Source organism: Astatotilapia calliptera, chromosome 1 (genome assembly GCF_900246225.1).
Source record: "Astatotilapia calliptera chromosome 1, fAstCal1.2, whole genome shotgun sequence".
In the NCBI taxonomy this organism is placed as follows: Eukaryota; Metazoa; Chordata; class Actinopteri; order Cichliformes; family Cichlidae; genus Astatotilapia; species Astatotilapia calliptera.
Genome location: NC_039302.1, coordinates 16256317 through 16266192, shown reverse-complemented (window position 1 = coordinate 16266192; position 9876 = coordinate 16256317). Strand labels below are relative to the sequence as shown.

General features: G+C 37.3%; 1 protein-coding gene across 1 annotated transcript; it reads left to right on the top strand.

The window, feature by feature from the left end:
- Nucleotides 1–2228: 2228 nt before the first annotated feature.
- Nucleotides 2229–8223, top strand: hp (haptoglobin). Its single transcript, XM_026166309.1, has 4 exons — nt 2229–2313; nt 2588–2676; nt 6593–6876; nt 7400–8223. Exons 1-4 carry the CDS (start codon nt 2246–2248, stop codon nt 7958–7960), a joined length of 1002 nt encoding a protein of 333 aa, XP_026022094.1. The 5' UTR covers nt 2229–2245; the 3' UTR covers nt 7961–8223.
- Nucleotides 8224–9876: the final 1653 nt, after the last annotated feature.

Sequence of the window (9876 nt, the reverse complement as noted above, 5' to 3'; positions counted from 1 at the left end):
GTTCTTAAACTGATTACCCTTAGGAAATGTTTCTCAGGGCTCCCTAGAAGTCAAATCTTCACACCCAATTAGACTATATTTTAAGTACAGAGCATGAATATTAAATCTATCTAGTCAGTTACTGATAGTTTTTAATGCATGACTGAGAATGAGAGCATAATGGCCTCCACACATTTTCTGTCAGTACTCATAAAAAAATGAACACAAAATAAAATGTGTCAGGCCAGCACAAGCTGCCAAAACAGCTTCCCTTCAGTTTGGCATTGATTCTGCAAGTCTGAACTTTACTGGAGGGAAGAATACGATTTGTCCATAAGCAGTTCCCTCAGTTGGTCTTTTGATGATCTATCGCAGTGGTCCAAAAATCCTCAATACGTGTTGCAAACACTATAACATACAAGACTAATTCTGTGTGGCATGTAAATAAAAGCGGAATCCAATGCAAATCTCATATTTTATTTACATATCAAACATTTTTTTTTAAAAAAGTGTCATTTTAAGGAAAATATTGAGTCTAATTTGAATTTGATGTCATTGATATGTCTCAAAAAACTTGGGACCGGGCCTGTTTACCACTGTGCAGCATTCCCTCTTCTTTTAACAGCAGCCCATAAATGTCAGGAAATTGAGGACAGCCTCGTCTGATATAGGATTCTAGTCCTGGGCCTTCTTTGCCATATTTTTGTTTGATGATGCTCCAAATTGTTTTCAGCTGGTGAAAGGTCTGGACTGCACGCAGGTCATGCTGTTGTAATAGATGCAGTATGTGGTTTACCATTGTCTTGCTGAAATATGCAACGCTTTCCCTTAAAAATAAATAGTGAGAGCATATGTTGCTGTAAAACCTGTATATACATTTCAATACTGATGGTGCCTTTTTCACATGTGCCAATACTGCCAATTCCAAACTAATACAGCCCCATACCATCAGTGATGCAGGCTTTTGAACCTAGCACTATTAGTCCCTTTAGAGGGTCACATCTTCCATGTTTTCCAAAAATAAATACGAATTTTGTTTTATCTGACCACTGAACACTTTTCCACTTCAATTCAGTCCATTTTAGATGCGCTTTGGCCCAGTGAAGATCGTGGCAATTAAAACATATGTTCACATATGTCTTATTCCTTGTGTCATAGAGCTTTAACCTGCGTCTGTGGCTAGCATAGTTAACTGTGTTCCTGAGCACATGCAATGATTTCCATGACAGAACCATGACTATTTATAATGCCGTGCTGCCTGAGGGCCCAGAGATCATAGGCGTTCAGTATCGATTTTCGGCCTTGTCTCTTGTGCAGAGAGATTTCTCTCAGAGTCTTTTTATCTTATTGGGCCCTTTGCCCATCTTTACTTCTGAAAAACTCTGATTTCATTTTACACCGCATCGCAACATTTTAGGCATTAAGGCTGTATGATTCTTCCTCTTGATAGTTTCAACCTTGGTTAGACCACTCCCAATGCGAAATAAAGTTATAATCACTAATAAGAACATTGTAGTGAACACAGACGTGTTTTAATCGCACGTCTGAGTAACCTCTACACAGCCTCTGTTAAATAAATGCCCAAAGCCTCAATTCTGGACTTCCCACCATGAAACACATCTAAATTATTCCAGCACAAGGTAACTATTTACTTCCATGAATCTGATGAAATGCTGCGTTTTTGTTCCCTACAGACAAACCCATTCATCTGAACCTCGTTTTGTGTAATAACAAAATAAACAGAACACAGTGTTGCAAAATACTTCTCATCCACAAGTGATAGCAGTGTGTCAGAATCCGTCAGCACTGTTTATCTTTAGTAAACTATGAAGTAAATCTATGACCAAAGTACAAACTGTTATACTTTGCAAAATTAAAAAACACAGAATTACAAAACCTGCAGTTCGTTAGATCCACTGCTGAGCTAAAGTGTTAAAATACAAAAAATAAAAAAATAGACTAAACCAGCAGAAATTAACACGTTTTACCACTGTGCTATGGTATTTTGCCATTGTGCATTTTTATACTTAATTTAATTCAGTTTATTATACAACAAAATATATCATATATATTAACAAAAGATGGATATGCCCCAGATTGTATGCACCCTGACTCTAGTCTTTAGAGAGCGTCTGACTAGAGGAATAAAAGTCAGATTGCACAATTATTTATTTTAGATTTCAGGAATCGATGCTTTTGTTCTAAACAGAAATTTCCAGAGCAGAGGTGTTGCCTCTGAGCAGATATAAATACTCCCAGCAGAAAAATGCACAACACACTCGACAGAAGAGACTTAGCATTGTTGAAGAAGATGAATATGATCCACAGAATGGCGTAAGTTGGATTATTTTTTGGTTTTCATCAAATCTCTTAATAATTACAATCCATAAATCAAAGCATTGTTTTACCATGAAAGGTTTTCCATTCGTCATCTATCATTTCCTACATGCTGTAAATCCAATGCTGATATATCGATCTCAGTAATTAAATAACTGACTCCTTACAGTTTCTCATTCTATTTTTTTATCTGCTCCCAGCTCCACCGACCCACAGAAGCAGAGGCATTTAATTTTTATTCATCATTTCTCTCTCTTGTTGTCGTGTGAAGGTTTTCTCTGACTGTGGTCGTCCTGGCTGTGTGGGCCTGCCTGGCAGATGTGGCTCATGCTGAAGAAAGGATGAAAGCCTCTGTGTTAGGTAACACATACTCTTAATTCGAAATAAGCTTTTTACTTCAATATTTCATGTAACAAAAAGGTTTCTGCATGGTATAGTATTTGACCAGCCAAGCATTTAAAAAAACAGCCTTAAAAAGCAATGCTGCTTTGAGTCAAACTGAGACGTCAGCACGCTAACTGGCTCACCGTGACAGCTGATATTTAACAGATATGTTTATCATGTCATATCTTGCTTTATAAGTAAGCCAGTGATGTAAATATCCATGTAAGCATTCTAACAATTGACATTAATTAGCACTTACTACAAAAAGAAGTCATTCATTTTGCAGATTGTAGTAACTTGTTTTGAATGTCAGCAGAATAATCAGAGGTTATCACAGCTAAAGATCAGTCAGCCAGTATAGTAGGCTCAGTTGGCCTCGAAATAAGAAATAACAGCATAAAGTCAAATAATTCAAACAAGGATAGTTAAAAGTATTCAAGCATCATCAAGTTACCCTGAAAGCTGATTCTCTTATCTCAATGTTGCGTTTTCAGTTGGAGAAGCATTTCATCGCTTCTAAAAACCACAAGTTAAAAAAATCAAAATCAAAACGCTTGCAGTTTAAATATGGGTCTCAGTAAAGTTCAGTAAAGTTTAACCAAAACTAAACTAAAAACTACAACTATATGTCAAAAGACATTTTTGTTAATTACATATAAACATGACTTTTAAAAATAATTAACTGTAACTAACTGAACTGATTTTGTAAATTCGGAAACGTAACTAAAACAAAATGACAATATACAGGGAATACCCCTGTGATATTGTTGTGTACATGAAATTTTATGGTAATCCATTCCAGCTTTGTTCCGATAAATGAGTGTGGAACAAACCGTATTTTGACTTACTGCCATACTCTCAGATTACTGTGACATTTACCACTGCACTTCCTTCAGTATCAGCAGCAGCAGCCGCTTTTTCACTTCAACCACCACCAAAAAACAGTTTTCACCAGCTGTGTCAAACGTAGAAGTGGGCTGTGAAAGGGCTCCAAATTATGCCAGTTGGGGGGGCTTGCAAATTACAGTAACAGCTGCAAAAAATTGTTTGTTGTTTTTAGACTTTTTTCCTATATTGTTGGTCTATTTTTGCAACCTAACACATTTGCATACCACAGTGTGGTGTGAGAGCTGCCAAAGTTGCTTTTTTTAAATGCAGGCTGTTCATCAGTTCTGTAAATGGGTATACCATTCAATTTGATTACTGCAATAAAGCTCTTATACTTCTTTAAACTAAAAGGGAAGAATTTATAAATATCAGGTTATTAAATATGAGTTTAGTGGTCAAACCCACTTGAGATGAAATTGGGCTTCATGTATTCCTTGAACTAAAATGACTTTGACACCCTTGGGTTATAACGAAACCTCCTCTGCAGCTGTTGTTCAGACAGATAACTCCTGCATTAAATGACACGTGCTTTCCTGAGGGATCTGAGGACTGGTGACTTTTTTTCCCTTCATTTGGCTCTGAGGCTACTGCCTTTGAAAGGGAAATCTTCTGCTTCCCTGCTTCTCCCCAAACAGCTGATAAAAACTTTACAATAATCCAAACAATCAGTTTTTAGTGAAAGATAACTGAACCCACTGGAGACGTGATGAAAAAGACATTTTTAATAAGACAAAGGATGCTATTGTTTACTAAAAATATTAACATAATGAGACAAAGAAAACAAGAAATGTAGCACAGATACTAAATCCATTCATTGTTGCTGTGATGTGTTAAAATAATAAGTTGTTCATTTCTTGTAATACATTATGTGCTGTACTTAATACAATAAATGAACAAAATATTGGAACTCATTCTTGGTATATTAATTCTGCCAGAAGGATGTAAAATTAGAAGAAAATTGATGATAGTCTTTCAGTGCTGTACGGAGCTATCAATACATTAGTCAAAGCGGTCTTCATGATTATCTCAGCCACACAAAAGACTAGTGGATGAAAAGCACAGAGAACAGATTCCATATTTTGCTCCATGATACATTATTTAAAGTCTGTTGTTTTTGAAAAGGCTTTTTAGAGCAAGAAAGTGTCGTATTCAGATGGAAAAGCTCTGCTGAAAAAGCAGGAAGAGATAACAATATTCTTTAATGACTGAAGGGCACAAAGTAAAACGTGACAAGCCTGACATCAAGCAGGTCATGTTTTATTAATTAGGTTTAAGTTCTACTTGAGGGAAAATGGGAAAGAGCAAAAGTGCTATTAACAAAGCAGAAATGCTCAAACTGACAAAGTGTCCTTAAGGTCTACGCCTAAAACAAACATGTTCTAAATATCCGTTTATGCAGGAGGTCTCATTAAGACAGAGAGAGAACAAATTAGAAAGCAGCAAAACAGGATGAGCGAGTCAAACATAACATTTGTGACAGTTTCAGGCAATGAAAAAATTGCAAGCTGTTTTTTAAAACAACAACAACAACAACAACAAATGAATTAGAATTTATGGGAATACCAAAAAATTTGTGCTTCATTAAAAAAGATAATAATTAAGATGACAATAAAAGTCATCTCAAAGCACTTTATACTATAAAATGAATGAAAACAAAGATACTACAGGACAACAAATCTATACTCTGTACTTGCATTTGACCAGATGCCATTGAATTGAATGGTTTACATTGTGTTTATGTGACAAAATTACATGGAAAATGTACATGTGATCACATTACTTAAAGTCAGCATTATGGGCATAAATGTTGTTTTTTGTGCAAATTATGTAGGGCTAAGAGTTGCAGCAAAGCACAGTAGTTTACTTTAAATGTTTAATTTCAACCAATTTGAATGGATGGATATATTTGAAAATTTGCGATGACGATATAACTGACGATGTAACTGATGCGAGACAAAATAGTTTACAGTGCAAAAACCCTCCATCAATGTATTTTCACTTAAACAAGCAGCAGTTTTTTATGTGCATTAAAGCTATATAAAAATGTAACAGTGCAAATGCCTTGCTGACAGTTTAACCAAAAGGCATTTGCAGTGGAATATATGGACATATCCTGAGCATAACCATGTATAATATCCACAAAAGTTAAAAAGAGGTGCTTTGCAACGTGAAACTGCAGTGTGCCAAATAAATAAGTCAAATACGTATTTTTCAGATCATAAGGTGCACGGGATTATAAGGCGCATTAAGCAAAAATAAAGCAGTCAGATAAGTCTAACTTTATTCAACTCATTCTTCTTGCTTCCTCCACTTCTGCACCATTGACTCATTAATGCTGAATTTTCTCGCAGCTGCTCTGTTCCCAAGTTGTACTGCGTGACGCCTTGAGTTTAAAATCCGCTTAATACGCATGTCTCTTAACAGGTGCCATTTTGGGGTCCTTATACACACACAATACAGTAATATTATGTTGAAGCACAGTACGTATCACTCCGGGAGGCTCCTGACTACGGTAGCCGTAATGCTCCAACAGTCCATCAAGCATTGCGGGTTCGTAGCTTAGCAAAGTCGTACTAAAACATTTGACAGATTGCTGAGCGCCGTGTACCACATAAAATCGGTTTGAGGTCAGTAAGCACAACCAGAATTCATACATAAGGCACACGGGATTATAAGGTGCACTGTCGATTTTTGAGAGTGCCTTATAGTCGGACATCACAGGTAAAAAATGTATCCTTTTTTAACACAAAGTATTTTAAAGAGGTTGATAATGAGTTTAAACACTTTACTGAGCAGAATTAAAGTATGAGGTGCCGGTCGAGTATAACGTCTAATGTCCCAGTATGTGGATAAATGGTCTCCAGAGGTCAATAGTTTTTGTAAAATGTGGATGGCGAAGCTTTTTTGTGATGAACTAAATTGTGTAAACTTGAACTGTAGGCCAAGACAATATTTGACAGGATCGACAGGATTATAAATAAGAATGTCTGCGTTAACTTCCCAGCCTCCAGGACAGCATCTGTCCGCTCCAGGCGAATGGTTGGTGGGAAACTGGCTCCTCATGTGCCCTGGCAGGCCATGGTCTACATTGCTGAGAGCATGCTGGATGGAGGTTATGCAGGCGGTGCTCTCATCTCTGACCGCTGGGTGTTGACGGCTGGAAGAAACCTTTTTGTTAGGAAGAGTCGGGAGGACATTCAGGGACAGGAGCCTGTCATCCCTAAAGTGTACCTGGGAATTAGAAAAAAGGATGATGCTAAATCTTCCAATGAGGTTGCTGTTGAGAAGGTGAGGAAAGGAAACTGTTGTAGAGTCAAGAATTATATTATTTTACTATATGTTTGTTTTTCTTTTGTTTTCTTGTTCTGTCATTTCTATACACACCATGTTTTTAAGGTTCCACAAGTTTATAAAATAATCAAGTATGTGGATATCTTTTTCATTAAAGTCAAAGTTAAGTCATGAAAGGATTGCTTTTTAACACCACATAGTTGCTAGCATTTCTGAGCTTAAAGAAATTTGTTCAAACCTTCAGGGTGAGTGATGTGAATTCTACTGAATGAGACCAAATGATTCATGTGAAAATATATCACTTTTTATGAACTTCTTTGAAATCTGGCATACTTACGTGTCTTTAGACCTTAAAATTTATTATCAACGGGAAATTTGTCATCATTTTAATGGCTCTTACTTCATACTTCATTACACGTTTATTCTGTGTTAGGAAGCACTGCTTGAAAGTGAAAAAAAAAATACAAAGCTAAATGCAACATCAAACTTAAGAACAAACTTTTGCATTTCCCTCCTGCAGGTTGTTCTCCATCCAGGCTTTCAGAATCAGTCTGACTGGAACAACGACCTGGCTCTGATCCAGCTGAAGCAGCCTGTCGTTATAAATGATAAAGTGACCCCCATCCCATTACCAGAGAGAGGCCAGGACCTGGCCAAGGCCGTGCGTGGGTCAGGAATTATCACTGGATGGGGCTGGGGACCCCTTCTCACCCCTTCTCCCTTTCTCAAACACATCGTAGTCCCACTGGCCAATCACTCTGAGTGTAGGGCTGAATATGAAAGTCTTGCACTCACGCCAACTGTAGATGATGACATGATCTGCACTGCTGCCACAGAATATCAGGAGAATGTCTGTTTTGGGGATGCAGGTGGCGCTCTGGCTGTCACAGATCCTGAAACTGGGGACATATATGCTGCAGGGATCCTTTCCTATGATAAATCCTGCACTAGGTACAAGCATGCAGTGTATATGAAGCTTTCCTCGTATTTGCCCTGGATCCACAGCATTATGAGAGGAGATACAGACACATCAACTGCTGTGCGCTTTGAAGCGATGTCTGCGATGTACAAAAGGCAGTAGTAATTCGGCTGTCCTTTAAGTGTTGAGGAGGTGTTTAATCTGTGATTTGTTTTTGTTTTTTTTAAAGTGCTTGTGAAGTAACACCTGTTGTTTTGTATCATTTAAATCTGTGAAGAGAGGGAAAAATACACTGAATATTTTTTTTTAAAAGAAGAAGAAGGAACAGACATTAAAATGTACCACAGTAAAAGCAATCTCTCTCCTTTCATCTTGGACAGTGATGTCATAAAGCTCCTCAAATAAAGGCTATCTCATCATCATCATCATCTCAACTGTCAATTAATATGTGTATCCATCATTTACATACTGCCTTCTTGCAACTCGCTGAAAGTTGCGCTTGTTTCATGCTCATAGGAAACTGCACCTTTCTCTGTCAAACCAGTGTGTTTATCTCCCGTTAAGACTCGAGCTAAAGCTAAAATGCTAGCAGATTTTTTTTCTGGTGGTTTGCACATGTTCCTTGTGGATAAAGCACTAGTATTTCACCGTTAACTAAGGAAAGACCAGTATACAAAGCAAGCTGCCAGTGTCTCAGCTTTTACTGCTCTGGGATCAGTTATGATTGCTGCTTCATATGGAAACACAATGACCATTAGCAAGTAAACAAGCTTCAGTGATATAGCATCGTAAACAAAGGAGTTTCATCTTGCTAACCACTTTGTCCAACATGTGCGATGTAAAATTTGAAAAAATTGTTAATAATTCATTTAATACATTAACAAAGAAAGCTCTGATGATGTGAGGTCTAATAAAATACAACAGCTCAGTTATCAAATTATGGAAGTGTTCACGTTATGTTGTGCCAAGGTTATAACAGAAATCCATCAGCTGCTATGGAGCTCTACTCAAAGACGGTATAATAAAGATGTGACATTAATATTACCCACTGCTATCTGACTCTTTATTTTGGGACCATATTTGGATGAGTGTTGTGCTCAGTTATTGGCTAGTTAGTGTTAAGAAAGAGACTCTAGACCTTCACTCATCAAAATGTAAGCATAAACTTGTTCTTAAATGGGATTTCTTGTATTTGGCAATAACCAATACTACTAGAAGGCTAATCATATTAAGTCCTCCAAAAGCACAAGTTACTCAGTAACTCTAATTAATGGCCATACATCCACTGATACACATGCATATTGTAGCTGGCTGTGGGTAGTTTAAAGAAGGCTGACCTACTTTTGGAGCTGCAAGTGGCCATTTGAGAAACATTGGCATTGGCATAATTTTTTAGCCTTGGAGGTTCCCATTTGGCTCAATTTTACATTTTGAACTAACACTTGCAAGCGAAACACAACTCCACAACACTGGTGAGGAGTTCTGTCAAGGAAGAGAATGCTGCTGCTATTACAGCTCTAAAATGGTAAAACTGCTTCCTTTTAGCTAAGCTGTCAGTCTGAGACTTTTGGCTGGTTATGTGGTGAATAGATGTTGCCAATATCAACTAGTTATGAAATGATGTAAAAGGACAAATGGGTGCACAACCTTTGGACCAGTGACTATGCAAATATGGATGTAGCCACCAAGTCCTGCTGATCCATCTCAGCTTCTTAAAAAAAGAAATTATGAGCATGGGTCAGATTTGTTTGTGAAACCAATAACCTTTTATTGTCCTCCTTGATGTTTCTAAAAGGGCCATAATTTATGAAAGAAAAATTATGTTGTATTCAGAATGCTCCGTATCATCTTTTGCTGACTTTCAAAAACTGAATTTTATTTTGTCTACTTTCCTTAAACACAATGATGTGAGACATCATTGCTGATACAGGTGTCAGATTAATAATGTGTCCTCATGAGGAACTGCTCTGCGCAGACGTGAAGTTTCCCTGTTGCCCATTCTGAAAAGAGACTTAAGAGCTTCAAAGGTTGAGACTACATTTCATCATGTGCAGTCATCAGCGTGAAAGCAAAAGTTA

What these genes read in the sequence shown, in the direction of transcription:
- hp (XM_026166309.1), top strand. Translation starts at nt 2,246, where the DNA reads ATGCACAACACACTCGACAGAAGAGACTTAGCATTGTTGAAGAAGATG. An exon ending in AATATGATCCACAGAATGGC is followed by an intron (nt 2,314 to 2,587) that starts GTAAGTTGGATT and finishes TGTCGTGTGAAG; the next exon opens with GTTTTCTCTGACTGTGGTCG. An exon ending in GATGAAAGCCTCTGTGTTAG is followed by an intron (nt 2,677 to 6,592) that starts GTAACACATACT and finishes TTAACTTCCCAG; the next exon opens with CCTCCAGGACAGCATCTGTC.